The sequence below is a fragment of the Macrotis lagotis genome, chromosome X, assembly GCF_037893015.1.
Source record: "Macrotis lagotis isolate mMagLag1 chromosome X, bilby.v1.9.chrom.fasta, whole genome shotgun sequence".
NCBI lineage: Eukaryota > Metazoa > Chordata > Mammalia > Peramelemorphia > Peramelidae > Macrotis > Macrotis lagotis.
The window spans coordinates 167,649,972-167,665,767 of record NC_133666.1 but is presented as its reverse complement, the minus strand read 5'-3'; the positions used below and the strand labels follow the sequence as shown (position 1 = coordinate 167,665,767).

The 15,796-nt window shown below is 39.6% G+C and overlaps 1 protein-coding gene across 1 annotated transcript in view; it reads left to right on the top strand.

Moving 5' to 3' along the window:
• Positions 1-15,796, top strand: part of MYO15A (myosin XVA) — a 125,974-nt gene that overhangs the window by 4,246 nt on the left and 105,932 nt on the right. Inside the window, exons 2-6 of the mRNA XM_074201942.1 lie at positions 2,790-2,872; positions 6,680-6,743; positions 7,989-8,098; positions 11,074-11,148; positions 12,181-12,271. Coding sequence (XP_074058043.1) covers positions 2,790-2,872; positions 6,680-6,743; positions 7,989-8,098; positions 11,074-11,148; positions 12,181-12,271 — 423 coding nt within the window. The remainder of the gene's footprint in view (positions 1-2,789; positions 2,873-6,679; positions 6,744-7,988; positions 8,099-11,073; positions 11,149-12,180; positions 12,272-15,796) is intronic.

Sequence of the window (15,796 nt, the reverse complement as noted above, 5' to 3'; positions counted from 1 at the left end):
TTCCAAATCTCAATTTTCTCATCTGTAAAATGGGAATGATACATCACTAATTGCCTTCCTGAATGAGAGTGTTTTGTAAATCTTAAAAGTGAGATAGAAAAGTCAGTTGCTGGTATTGTTCCATGTTTGGTCCTGGGGTGGATGTGTTAGGAAAACAGAGAAGGCCCAGTGACTGCTTTCAGACAGCATAGTCCAGTTGTACAAAAATGAAAGGAATGGTATAAGACAAGTGTTAGATTATAAGATCCTATAAGAATTCAGAGCTGGGGAGAACAGTTAGGGCTAGGTGGTCAGGAAAGGCTTCATGGAGAAGCTGAGATTTAACCTGAGCCATGAATGAATAGGAAAATTTGAATAATGGGAAGCAAAAGCATTCTAGGCTGAGAAGTTGTACATTTTTGTATGATGCTGATGGTTAATAATAATAATAATAATTAGTATTTTTATAAGTGCTTTTTATTTGGGTGAGTGCTTTACAAATAATATCTCATTTGATCCTCACAACAACTCTGGATGGTAGGTGAATTGTCTTCATTTTGCAATTGAGGAAAAGGAGGCGGAGGTTAAATATCTTGCCCAAGGTTATGCAGCTAAGTATCTGAATCTAGATGGAATGCAGTTCTACCTGATTCTAGGACCATCCAGGAGATTATCCAGGGCTAGTTATGCAGCAGATGACCTTGAGTTCCTAGAATGTGTTTCTTGTCTATATGATTGATTATAAGTATATATGATGTGTAAATATGTATGGTTGTGTGAAATAGGAGTGTTCAGAAGCTCTGGGAATGGTCTTGACACAAGGTCTTTCCCCTAGTTTGACTGCCCCATCTGATGACTTTCTAGGTGTCCTTTCGATTGCCCCCAGGGTAGCCACGGGATCGTTTCAGAACCAATGTGCTTCCTTCTCCCCCTGGCCCCCAAGCTTGAGTATCATGTTCTAGGAGCCTCATGGTCTTAGGTGAGACTAGAACTAAGAATGCCAGTGGTCCTGGCCTGGCTTGGGAAATGAGCAGCAAGGCAGACAGTTCTTGGCAGCAAAGACTAGACTCAGGGGGAGGGATGGTCACCAGAGCCCTCCCCTGGGGCTTATTCCTTCCTCTACCATAAGGGTGGGGGAGGCGGAGGCAGCTTGCTTATTTCTATCCCAATCAGCTGCCTTCCATCCCACAGACAGGTGTCTGATTCAGGGACTGTGGATGTCCGGGAGCAGTGGGGTCCAGGAAGGGGGCCCTTGCAATGGCGGCCTACACAACTTCAGCAAAAGGCGGCTACCCGCCCAGTCACGGGGTCCTGCGTTCTGTGTTTGATGCAGCTCTTCTAGAGAGGTGTGCCAATCGCCAAGGACCCTGGGGCAAGGATGCGTGGCAGCGCCCACGGTGGGCACTGATAACCTTGGAATACGTGAGTGACTGAATTATTTAGGAGTCAACAACAGTGGCTGAGAAGGTTCTACCTGGCAAATGGCCAAGGCCTTTTGAGTTTTCTCTTCTCTGTGTCCTACTTACCAAGAACAACCTCTGAGGAACAAAGGCTGGGAGGGGAAAGTCGTGTTGTTCCACCCCACCCCCCCAGCCAGGGGTCAGCAGGCACTGATGCCACCACCAGGGAGGGACATACCTGGGAATAGCTACTCTCCTGGTTCTAGGGTCTAAGAAGACTCTCTTCTCCAGTAACTTCTGCTGAGAAAGTTCCCACTCTCATGAGCCTGGGGATAGATAGAGTCAGACAGGAGGTACCCACTCTGATGGGCAAAGATCTAGGGCTGGTCTGTTCCCTTGTTTTGGTTGTGGGTGAGTGATTGGGGTGAGAGAAGTATCCACGTGTGCAAGTCAGGTGTGGGAGTGTGTAAGGAAGCACTATGTACACAGTGTGCTAGGGATCAAGCCGACAGAGTACATGTCTACACCACTTAATGCCAAAGTCGCATGAAGGAAATATGAGGATTGTAGAGGGAGTAATGTGCTTATGATATTGCTGCTGGGGCTGTGTGAACACATGCCCGAATTGTCCTTGGTCATCTTATATAGGTGGGGAATGAAAGTGTGTTGGGGGAGTTTGCCAATGTGGTTTTTTTTTATTAATGATAAGTATATGTGACATTCAATATGTATGGTTGTGTGAAGTAGGAGTGTTTGTGTATGTGCACATGTAAGTATGTGTGTTTCAAAAGTTTTTAAAATATTTTGGAAGGCTAAGAGATCTGCTCTCTTTCTCTGTCTCCTCATCATGAGAATGATGAAGGTTCCCTTAGACACATCTCCTCAATCCATTGATTCCAGTCCTTTCCTACTTGCTTTGAAAGGTTTCTGCATCTTTTCTCTTGAGACTCCCCAATCCTCAACCCCTCTACCTTCTCCCATAAAACTCTTTCCAGAATATTCTTCTCTCCTCTCCATTCAATTAGACTCAATTTGTTCTCCTCTCCTCTCTCCTTCAAACTCTCACTCACATACAAACTCAACCAGAGGGTTGCCCAAGAATCTTGTTTTGAGATTCCTACCTATCAGAGTCAGCATCATTGCTCTCCTCCACCACCAACCACCCAGGGTATGGTAAAGTGAAAGACACTGGCTTCTGTCTCAGGCCTCTTTTGGTGATTTTGGTACTCTTTTTCTTCTATGTCTCAACTCCCTTTTTTCTGAAATGGGAAATCAGGTCTTATTGTCTCAGAAATCTATGATTTCAGTACTTTGAGCTCTGAGGAGAACAGATCTAATTCTTCCTCTTATCATTCCCCCTCTCACACCCCATAGCCTAACTCAGCTCTCCTCGTCTGTTCCCCCAAATAGATGCACTCCATCCGCAATCTGCCATCCATGAGATATCGGGTACAACAGGAGGAAGATGGTGTGGAAGACATGACCCAGTTGGAGTGAGAGTCTTTGATGGGGAAAGGGGAGGGAGAAGGAGGTGTTCCTGGCCAGTAAGCGCTCCTCAGGTGTGGTGACCAACCTAGGTCTCAAGATTTGAAAATCCTCCCCTTGCATGCTCTTCTCCCTAGGAAGCTTCACTCTCTAACACATGCAATTTCCCTTAGAAAATAAATACCGAGGCTCCTTAGGGAGTATATTTTCTCACCTGTTAAGTACTGCTTACATGGCCGACCTCACAGGATTATTATAAGGAAAGCATTTTATAAGACCAAAAGACTGAGTAATTATTATAAAAATTGAGTTTTTGTGCCCCACATAGCTGATATACTTTAAGTAGCCACTACCTTACCTAGCCTTGGTTCCAGTTCTGTCCACTGCCTAGATATTGGAGTGGGAAGGAGGTCCTTCACTTAAATAGGATGAGTACAAGTGACATCAGAGAATCTTAGAATCCTACAGTAAGAAAAGATATTTTTAGGACATCATGGGACATCATTAGGTCATTTGGAGGACATTATGGGAGGCAGCATGTTGTAATGGAAAGAACTGGACTTGAGAATCAGAACTGAGTTCTAATTCTGATTGTCCCCAATTCTTTGAGGAATCTTGGGCAGATCACTTACCTCAGTTTTATAATCTGTAAAATAAGGGGTTGAAATAGATGATTTCTTTTTTTTTCATTTTTAATGATTTATTTATTTTTTCACAGTACTATAATAATCTTGTTGTGAAAGTAAATAACCCCCCCCAAAAAAAGATGTAGAAACCTCAAGAAAAATAAAGTGAGAGGAAAAAAAGTGTACTTCAGTCTGTGTTCAGATACCATTATCTTGGTCTCTGGGATGGGTTGCATTCTTTATCATAAGTCCATCAGAGAAGTTGCTTCAATATTTTTCCCACAGTTGCTATTGTTAACTGTATTTCCCTCCATTCTATTCCTCCCCTCTCTCATTTATTCTATCTTCACTCTCTGAAATAGATGATTTCTAATGTCCCTTAACATTCTACACTTTATGTGATATATGAATTCTCACTACAAGACCTTTGACAATCACTGCTTGGTGTCAGAGAATTCATTACCTCATAAAGAGACCATTTAAAAGCATGGCACCAATTGTCAGAATTTTCTTCATTAAATTAAACTGAAAATGGTGTTCCTTTTTCACCCATTGGTCTTATATACAAGTCTATTCTATTTTCTAAATGACAACTCTTCAGTCAATTGGAGTTAAAGACAGACCAACCAACGATCATCATTATCATCACATCTCCTATTTGCATGACAACTTCCACTTTGCAAAATAATAATAATAGCATTATTCCTTCCACAATGAGGAAGTTCAGTATGCAGTACTCCCATGATCTGGAAAATATGTGTAAAATTTTTTTACCCTCCCTTTGTACCAGCCTGAGTTATTATAAATATGTTGATATCATACAGTAATATATATTAGGCATTTGTGAGTTTCTAAACTTTTTCTGTCATCTCCTGGTTTTCATGTGTTATCTGTAGCCTCTGTAAAACTCACCCAAAATTCCCATTTCTTATGCCTACCCATGATATATAGAAACCACAATTGGGAAAGTCTTGATGTGGAAGAGATAACTGTATTATTAACAATTCATTTATACATATAACTATTAAATTTTGTCAAGCACATTTTTCATAACAATACTTATGAGGTATTATATAGGAGTACATATGAGAAGTGATTGGGTCTGCTCTAAAAATCTTCATTAAATCCTGCTATCTCTGCTGACTTTCATCTCATAACTTACCTCCCTTTATCAAACTCTTTGAAAAAGTCTTGATGCCTTCTCTTTTCTCATTCTCTTCTAAACCCTCTGCAATCTGCCTTCTGAAACAGCTTGCTCCACTGGCACCAATGATCTTTTAATTGTCTCATTTAAATATCTTTTCTCAATTCTCACAATTCTGTTCTCTACAGAATTGAACAGGGTTGACCATTTGCTCCTCCTCTGACTTTTTCTATAGTTCTTTTTCACTGGTTCTCTTCCTACTTCTCTGATCATTCCAATGCTGGAGCTTCATCTCTGTCATACCTCTTAACTATGGCTATACCTGCAAAGACACTGTCCTGGGTCCTCTTCTCTCTTCTCTCTACATTTTCCCCCCTTGATGATCTCATCCCCTCCCCAGGAATTTATTGATCTTCTCTTTGGAGGTCACCCCATCCCAAGTCTCTATCCTGAACCCCAGTCCTATATCATGTTAAACATGCCTATTGGACATTTCAGACTGGATGTCCCATAGGCCTCTCAAACTCAACATGCACAAAACAGAACTTATGACTTCTTCCCAAATCCACTCCTCCTTGAAGAGTTTCACTTTCACATCCCTACTATTTAACAGTGTCTAACCATATGAGACATTTAATACCCGTAGATTGATTGTCAATCAATTGCAAATTACATGTTTAGGGTTGTGTGGGGAAAGAGAGAAGGATAAATTATGGCCCCTCTCCTCAAGGAGTTTGCATTCATCTAGTTGAGGAAACAAAACTTACCTGCACATAAAACATTTGTAAATCAAAGTTGGACTGTATGATACAAAGAGTAAGAAGGGAGTAATAAGAGTTCAGTAATCTGAAGTGTTCAAGGAAAACTTCATGGAGGAGAAACCTGAGCTAGACCTTGAAATGGCATAGTGCATAAAGTGATGGATTTGAAGTCATGAAGTCCTGAGTTCAAATCTTTCCTCAGATGTTAGTACTTCTTTTTGCCTCACTTTCTTCATCTGTCAAATGGGAATGATCTTAATACCTATCTCACTGGGGAGAATAGACAAGAACTGAAGGAATAGCTATGGGGGTGGGGATAGCTACAGAGCAAGTCAGAGATTCCATAGAAAGTGAATTAGCTAAACCATTCTCTCTGCTGCTTCTTTCTCCCCCATCTCCTTTTAACTTATGTAGCAGGAATTGATTTACTTCCCAACTTTGGACCCTGGCAATGTCCATGGTCCTGCTTGAACATGGTTCATCTATTCTGAGAGTTCTTTGTGGAGTTTAGCTACCAAACTGGGTTTGGATTCTGATTTGTGGACAAATGGGAGCAACTTAAGAGACTTAATGAAGTCATAGCATCTAGGTGATGTGGCAGATAAAACACTGCACCCAGAGTCAGAGAGAGACCTGAATTCAAATCTTGTATCAATACTAGATGTTACTTGATCAGATACTCGAGCAAGTTCCTTAGATTCCTCATCTGCAAAGTAAAAATACAGGGCTGTTGTTAGGACAAAATGAGCTAAAATGTGTAGAGAGATTTGCAAAATGTAAAAGGGCCATTTAAATGTTAATGATTATTACATTTCGCTGACAAGATTATATATATGATATACATATTGTATATTCCTCTCCCCTTTTCACATGATTCCCATTTTCTTCCTTTCCATTTCCTTCCTCCCTATGTATTATATATTATATATTCATCATCATTATGGAATGGCATAGGAAATGAGAATAAGGAGATCAAAGTCCTAATCTTTATCCTAATACTGTTTCTATGTGATCATAGTCATCTAACTTCTGTAAATTTCAGTATTCTAATATATAAAACAAATAATCTCTGCCTCTCTAAAAAAAAGGACTATATGAATGAACTAGGAAATTGGAAATGGTAGACAGAGTCACTAAGATGCTATAATTGGGAGGTACCATATTTAGTTGTTCACTTTGGGAGGACAGACAGAGGGAGGGGGCTTTAGGTTCCAGAATCACCAAGCCAGATTAATGCTTATTGTCACTACATCCTGATGGTCTCTGTCTCCTGTAACCTTTCAGGGATTTGCAAGAGTCTGCCGTGTTGTCCAATCTGAAAACCAGATTTGAACGAAATCTCATCTATGTAAGTCCTCTCCACTTTCCCCTAACCGTGCCCCCCAACCCCATTCTTATTGCTCAGGCTTCATGTCCAAAGTTTTTTTTTTCAGAAAGACAGAATATTCTTCCCTCACCCTAAGCTGAGGTGGAAGCTACAGCCTGGGGAGATGAAGGAGTTTGTCCTTTCCCAATAAGAGGAAATTTTTCACACTGATTGCACATAATTTTTTTCTTTAGATTTTTTCCTTTCCCATTTAGCCCTTCTTCCTCCATTCTCCTTTCTTCTTCCCCTCCTGTTTCTTTCTTCCTTCTTTTCTTCCTCTCCTCCTTCCTCTTCCCCTACCTTTCCCTCTTGCCACTAATTCCTCCTTATCTTTTTCTTCCCTTCCCCCTCCTTCCTTCTTTAATCTTTCTTCTTCCTTTCTTCTGTCTTCCTTCCTTTCTCCCATCCTTCTTGTTCTCTCTTGTCCTTTCCTCTTCCCTTTCTCCCTCTTCCTACTCCCTTCCTGCTGTCCCCCTTGCCCCTACTTCCTCCTTATCTTTTCTTTCTCTCTTCTCCCCACTTTCTCCCTTCTCCCTTACTCCCTTCTCCTCCTTTCCCTCCACCTTCCTCTTTTCCTTCCCTTCCTCCTTCCCTTTTTCTTCCTTTTTCCCCTTTACTCTGTTACCCTTTCTTTTCCCCTCCCTATTTCTCCTTCCCTCTTTCTCCTTATCCCTCCCTTTCTTAGTCTCCTACTTTCCCATACTTCCTCTTTCTCCTTGTCCCTTTCCCCCACTTCTAACTTTCCCCCCTCCTTTCTCCTTTCCTCCTTTCTCCTTTCCTCTTCCCTTTCCTTCTTCATCCATTTCCCCTTTCCCTTTATTCTTACCTTCCCCTTTTCCCCTCTCTTCTTTTCTTCCTCCTTCCTCCCATTTTCCCTCTCTTCCTCCTTCCCTCTACTTATTCCCTTACCCTTTCTTCCTTCATTTATCTTTTCTTCCCTTTTTTTATCTTTCTCCTTCCTCATTCCTCCTTCCCTCCCCTACCCCTTTTTCTTTTCATATTTTCCTCTTTGCCTCAATAATCACTTCAGGCTTCATAGGATCCACCCTGGCAGAATCTGCCCATCGTTTGGTAATGTTATGTATCAACTATATGAGAAAATATGTCAAGTCTAACAAAATATAACCAGACTTAGTACCAGCTGTAGAACCAAAATGTCCAGGGACACCTGTTCCATCACTTTCCACAGTCTTCCAGTTATTCTAGGCCAGCCTCTCTTTGTTGCAGACCTATATTGGCAGCATCCTCGTGTCTGTGAACCCTTACCGAATGTTTAACACCTATGGGATGGAGCAGGTGTTGCAGTACAAAGGGCGAGCCCTAGGAGAGAATCCACCGTAAGTGTCTTCTGCCCCTCTGATGGTAGTGGTGATGGGGGGGAGACTGGGACCAGTCACTCTTTGATTAACCATTAGCAAGGGTTCAGGGTAGGAGTTATTACCCCTTTTGTGTCACAGACCCCTTTAATATTCTAGTGAAGGCAATGGACCCTTCTTTGAATCATGTTTTTAAATGCAAATATCAAAATGCACAGGACTAGGGAAGAGGAAAAGCATTTATACAGTGTCTACTATTGCCAGGCCCTGTCCTGACTGCTTTTTACAAATATTATCTCGTTTGATTCTCACAATCACTCTGAGAGGTCAGTTCTGTTATTTTTCCCATTTTATAGTTGAGGAAACTTTGCCCAGGTCATACAACTAATTTGGGATTATATTTGAATTCAGATCTTCCTAGTATTCTACTTGGGATGCCATCTAGCTGCTTACTTACAAAATAATAAGTCAATTATATTGAAATAAAGTTGCCAAAATATAAATATTTTAAAATAGAGTAAATACATGTACAATTATTTTTATTTATGATTTATATTATTTAAATATATTTTTAAATTTAAATATGAAAATATATTTTTTTAAAAAGCTAAGTTCATGGATCCCAGTTTAAGAACACCTTTTTTACCAATATAAAGAGAATAAACACCTCCTCCCTCCCTAGCTCTGCACCAGGTTTTTCTATGGAAGACACAGAAGAAGGAAAAGGCACAGATGAATATCTAACATGTGGGAAGCATGATGCTTACAGCTGAATTGTGCAGGTCCATCATTGAATGAGTTATATGATAATATAAAGAAAGGAGATCAGTAGCATCAGTATAAACTGGAATATTGTAGGAAGGAGGCTTTTGGACTTGAGCTGGGACTTGAAGAACAAAAAGAATCTAAGAAACAAATGAACAAAAAACTCAACGACACAACATCTATGGAAGAATCTATTGCAGAATCCTAGATCAAAGAGTGTGAATTATTGGAATATCCTGAAGAAATAAGGGGGGGGCGGTCTGTGGGAGCTAATAAGGGACAGTGGGGGTTCTAAAGTGCCTTTTTATAAAATTGGTCATTCCTCAGACTTGTGAAATTCGAGTATGAACCTAAGCAATAGGTTAATATATTAGCAAGTTAGCATCACTGATTTCTGCCTCCAATCTGCGTCCCCCATGTTGGTTAGCTTGAATTGATTGGAGCTGCTTTCAAATCCTACTAACTCCACACAAACATGTCCATAGAGGGATACCAAGAGGAAAAGTCACTGTTCCAAGGACAGAGACAATGTGTGAGTCCCAACAATGACATAGAGTTCATATACTCACAATATATTGGAATGGGATTGCCAATCCCAGAAAAAAAAAAAGATTTTGTTAAGTCTTTATTCAAAGCATCTACATTCACAGTCATTAGTCTAGGGAAATATCAGTGGTACTGAGAGGACAGCTAATCCTGGCTCTGACATTAGTTATGTGACCATATGTCATACTTTACTATTTGTATCTTCACTTTCTGCACATAAGGACTATTCATTCATTCATTCATTAATATATCACTTAAAACCCTCTCAGATGATTTCCCTAATGTCAAATAGAGAAAATAATTTGTCCTGTCTGTCTCACAAGGTTATCTATTATATAAAATAAGAGTCAATGTTTCTCTCAACAACAATAGTAAAAAGAAGGGTTATTGATGGGGCTTTATGGACACAGTTGTGTCAGGTCAATGTATATATACTCACTAAATTAATACATCTCCACAATGTTTCTTTGACCTGCCATAGACAATACCACACTGCAATCAGAGAGCAACCAAAATTAGAATCCACTTTTCAGGTTGTTTACAGGATTCTGGGGTCGTCATATCTGGAAATGACCCCAGAGTCCATTTAGTCCAGCCTTCTCATTTTCCTGATAAGGGAAATGATATGATTTAGCTTGTACAGATAAATATTAGAGATAATATTTGAACTCAGGTCTTTTGACTCAAGCTCTTTCCTCAAGGGAGCCTTTCAGAGATGTGTTTGGGGAAGGGGAGAAGGAAGGAAGGGTGTAGACATGATAAGACATGGGTGTTGCAAAGTCTATTGCTGAATCTGTAGAGGAAACCAGGTCCAACACCTGAAAGGGAGAGTTGATGACAACACAAAATGGCAAGAATAGAAGAAAGGTAGGAATGGGCATCAGGGCAAATGTGGTCAGAGAGACATAAATCAAATGGCCAGAGAGGGGACCCTTGAAAGCAGAATCCTGGGATGAAGAAATTGCAAGTATAGCTGAGTTTAACCCCTGAAACTCCTGACCCCACCCCTCTGATTATTAAAGAGGTCGCAACAGCAGGGGCATCTGGTAAGTCCTGGTAGGAGCAAAGTCATTGATTCAGTTGCTATCTCCTTAAGGGGCAGGGACAAGGGCTCCTAATTGTGTGGTGCTGAGTGTATAATTCTGGTCCTTATTATTAATTCTCTGCTGATCAAAACACATAAGAGTCCTAGAAATACAAGGAAATGGACTGAAATTAGAACTAGAAAAACCAGTTAAACAAGAGAAAGGACTTTTAAAGAAAGTTCCTTTGGAGGTCAGTAAATCACCCTAACCTAATCTGGTACCTTGTAGCCCAAATTGAAGTGGCTAAGAAGAGGACGCCCCTCTCCTCCAGATCATGGACTCATCCTCCTGACTGAAAGGTGATGATATTTCCTCCCAGGAAGTGTCTTAATTAAAGGAGAGGACCCCATGGTCCTGAAATGGTTGAAATTTGAAAAGATGGTGATATTTCTTCTTAGGGAGCTCCTTTAGGGTAGAGAAGATCCATATTCTTGAGATGATTTCAATTCATGGAAGCATGGAAGACTGGAGTCTTCCTTTCCCTTTGTCCTTTTGTCCCATGTTCCCACCCCCAACTCCATCATGCTCCATTTTACTCTGAGAATTAACAGAATCCTTGCTTCTGAGAAGGATAAAGTGAAAATGTTTTGTCCTTTGCAGGCACCTCTTTGCAACTGCAAACCTTGCTTACACCAAAATGTTGGATGCTAAACACAACCAGTGTATTATAATCAGGTAAGAGGAAGAACCCCAAGAAAATGGAGAAGGGGGTGTAGAGGACTTTCTAAACCCAGTCTCTACTTCTGAGCTTCCAGATGGGCCTGTCATTTGTCTAGTTTATAAAGAAAGTCAAATATAGGTTTTAGTCCCCAAATTGCTATGTGACCTTGGACATGTCACTCAGTGTCTCTCATGCCCTTCTTGCTTCATAAATTTTACCTATGTCTAGGGTTGCAAGATTATAAAACTAGAATTCTTGGGAAAGAAATATAGTACCTAAAAAACCTCCATTAAATCCAGTAAAAGTCACATAAGACTTCTTTGAAGAAGAAAAAAAGTCATATTTCTTTAAGTACTGCTCCAATTCTGCACAACACAGTTTTGCATTATTATAGGTTTAAAGGGGGAAATGGACTTAACAAAGAAAAATGTCAAACCACATTTTGTGCTTTCTAAGTTTACATTCTCAAATTGTGATGTCTTTAATAGCTAATAATAATAATAATAATAATAATAATAATAATAGTAAAGTTAAGATTTATATAGTACCTATAATGAGCCAGGCACTTTTCAGTTATTATCTCATTTTTCATTCAACCTTGGGAGGTTAAGTGCTATAATTATCCTCATTTTGCAGATGAGGAATAATAATAACTAACATTTAATTAGTGCTTAAAATTTAATTGATTGTACAATTTTTATCTCATCTGATCCTCACAACAACCTGGGGAGGTTAGGGCTATTATTATTATTCCCACTTTATAGATGGGGAAACTGAGGCAAACAAGTTGCATTACTTGCCCAGGGTCCCACAATTAATAAATATCTGAGGTCATTTTTGAATTCAGGTCCTGCTAACATCAAATCCAGTGTTTTATCATAAGTGTCATACATAATTTCAAAAGAATATAATTGCATAAAGGTTCTAGATTGTTAAGGTTGCTCCAAGTTGGAGTCAGTTTTGTTCTTCCTCTCATTAGGAATGAGCCAGTTGCCATCTCTGATTCTCTTCTCCACTTGGGTTTCCTTTCTCTGTGTTTGATTTAGTGGGGAAAGTGGTTCAGGAAAGACTGAGGCCACAAAGCTGATCCTACGCTACCTGGCCACTATGAACCAGAAGCGGGATATCATGCAGCAGGTAAGGACATCATCTTTCATCCTTCAGCCTGTCCTGGTCCCATCATAGTGACCATGACTAGTTGGAAAATCTGTGCATCCTCTGCCCTTGAGGACTTCAGAAATAGGAGAATTTCTCATTAGTCTGGAATTTTTTAAAGCTGGAGAAGGGAAATATATTTTTGGACTGGGAGTCAGAAGACCTAGTTCTAGTCCCAGCTTTATCACCATCACTCTGGGACCTTGTGGCTAACTTTGGAACCACAGATTTATAACCTGATGGACCTTTGAGGTATTGCAACTCAGTTTTTCTTTCCTTCCTTCCTTTCTCTTTTCTTTCCTTCCTTTCTCTCTTTCTCCCTTCCTTTCTCTCTTCTTCCCTTCCTTCTTCCTTCCTTCCTTCCTTCCTTCCTTCCTTCCTTTCTTTCTTTCTTTCTTTCTTTCTTTCTTTCTTTCTTTCTTTCTTTCTTTCTTTCTTTCTTTCCTTTCTTTTTCTTTCTCTCTCTTTTCTTTCTTTCTTTCTTTCTTTTTCTTTCTCTCTTTTTTCTTTCTCTCTCTCTGTCTTTATTTCTTCCTTTTTTCCTTCCATTCTTTCCATTCTTTCTTTCTTTTCTTCCTCCCATCTATCTTTCCTTCTTGTTGTGTTTTGTTGTTCAGATCGTTGATTTCATTTGGTGCAGGAAACTCCCAATAAGGAAATTCTCTTTATCAACAACACAGATCCTTAGTTGTTCTACAGCTTAGTCATAGAGTTTCATCAATTTTGTTGGGATAGAAGATGTTTGACTGGTGAGCATTTAGTCATTCCCTATTGACTAACTTCCATCCTTCTGTGAATGGTATCACTCTTTCCCAACTTTTTCCAACCAAATTAGTTTTGATTTTTACTCTAGTCAATACCCTCAGCTACATGGGGTTGGAGGGAGAGGAGGGGAAGATGTCTTCCCTTTTGACCTTCTTGGTTGGGGGGGGAATGGAAAAATAAGGCAGTGACAACTGCCTTAGAAAGATACTCTAGGTCCTTTACAAAACCCCACCAGCTGCTGAATCTCTTGCCTCAGGAAATCCAGGTCCTGCTTCCTACTTTGGGAGGTTTTAGTCACATATCATTTGTTCCTCTTGAACCAATAAAATTCCAGCAGTTTGGCAAGGAGTCTCAGTTTACATGTGTTGAATATATATTACAATGGAAAATCTATTCCTCCAGATATAAAAAATATTTAGGTATTCATTGACAAGTACTGCTGCCAATCATACTTATTAACATATAGCGTTGTTTTAATATTGGTTTATTTCATCCTCAGAGCACAACCCCTTCATTTACAAAAAACAGAGGGCCCTGAATTACATTTTTAGCAATTTTATATACTCTTTAACTACATCAGCAAAATGGGGACAATTAGATGACTAATATGGAAATATGTTAAACTTAGTTATATATGTTTAACCCATATCAGATTGCTTACTGTCAAGGAGAGGGAGGAGTGAAGGGAGGGAGGGAGAAAATGTGAAACTCAAAATCTTACAAAAATGAAGGTTGAAAATTATCTTTACATGTAATTGGAAAAATAAAATAAAAAAAGATGACAAAAAAAGAATGAACACAGCTGGAATTGCACTGGGAATGGGGAAGGTAAAGATTTACACATCAAAGAACTGGCAGTAGACAAGTTACATCAGATGAAATAACAAATTAATCAGTAAACACTAGAGCTAAAGTTGATATATCAAGTTGGAATTTCATAAACTAACAAGCAGGAACTAACCAAATAACCACAGGATTGTAGCTGATGTCTCAACTTAAATAAAAAGGTATCATAAAACTGAAACAGAAATTCTTTCACTAATCAGCTAAATGAGCTAAAGATAATGAGCTAAAGTTTGAAGCCTCAACTAATTTTGGCAAGCTCCAAACAGCGATATGACTGACTGTCCTAAGGAAATGGTGGTCATAAAGTCAATATAGAAAAAATTTTCTTACCATATATATTTTTTTAGCATATATGGTCTCTTTCAGATGCATTTACCTCAGACACACACACACACACACACACACACACACACACACAAAATGAATGACCTTATTTGTTGTTGTTCCTGAGTCATTTCAGTTTTGTCTGACTCTTCATTGACCCATTTGGGATTTTCTTGGCAAAGATAGTAGAGCTATTTGTCATTTCCTTCTCTAGTTCATTTTACAGATAAAGAAACTGAGGTAAACAGGTTAAATGACTTGCCCAGCCACAGGGAATGTCTGAGGTCAGATTTTTTCTTCCTGAATCTACACCTGGACTTTGATCCACTATGCCACCTAGTTGCCCTGACCTTGTTAGGATTACTTAAGTAATGGAATTATTTAGAGTAATTCAATGAATGACTTATCTTAGAGAAGATACTCTTAAAATAACAGCCAAATAGAAAACAAACTCTTAAGAAACAAGGTTTAAGGATCAACATGCTCCTGGGGGAGTGAAAACACTAAAAAAAAAATAAAGTGACAGAAAAGATGGAGAAGTACAGTTTTTATCTCAGTAGCAGGGAAGGCTAGAGCCACTTTGCACCTCTGTGACTTCCACATTGCTTGAATACAGACCTTACCAATCATCCTGCCATTTTTTTTTCTTCTGTCAATTTATTTATTGTTGTGGTAGCTGTCACCCACTGGGTTTTCCAGGAAGCTATTAAAGCAGGTTCTAGGCACTCCATGGGACTGCCCTACTAAAACAATAATTCATGACCCTTCATCTCATCTGTGCTTTTAATAACCAGCTAGTAGATACAGTTAGCTACAAAGGCATTGAGTGAGATGGCATTGTAAGAACAGTAAGACCATAAGATTATAGATTTAGACCTGCAAGAGCCATCAAATCCACCCCCCCCCATTTTACAGATGAAAAAACTGAGGTATTAAATGACTTGCTAAGGGTCACATAATTAGTAAATGTCTTAAGTCAGGATTTGAATCCAAGTCTTTCTAAATCCAAATCTAGTCCCCATCCTCTATGACAACACCTCTCCATAAAACCAGGATGTACTTGCCTACAAATAATGACAGTCTTGGGGGGGAAGTTTACTGATAAAGAAGCACATCCATAGGTAATGCATGTAGTCAAGGCAACTCTCATCTCCAGCAATTCAGGGTGACAATGTCTTTTCTTGTGTGTCCTCACACTGCTCTCCTCTGCAGACAGTGTCTCTTTTTTGACAAATCTCTCAGTTGGGTTTCTGGGTCCTGTTCTTCTCCTTGGCTTGACACCTAGCTCTGAAGGAGCTAGTTTCCCCCTGAATTTGTAATTGGTTCTCTTCTGCCAAAAGGTCATGATCCTTTGAGCTTCTTGGCTGCCTCTCTGTCTAGAGAGTATGTCCTTCTCGCAAAAGGCTACCTGGAACATGGTTTGATTCTTGGCTATCCAATAGCTAACTTGTCTAACCACCAGAAAGAATAACTCATACAATGTACTTCCTTCTTCCTGCCCCCTCTCCAGAAGAAGCAGATTATTAAATCACTTACAGAAAAAAAAGTTCTTTAGTTTTGGCAGTCTGATAC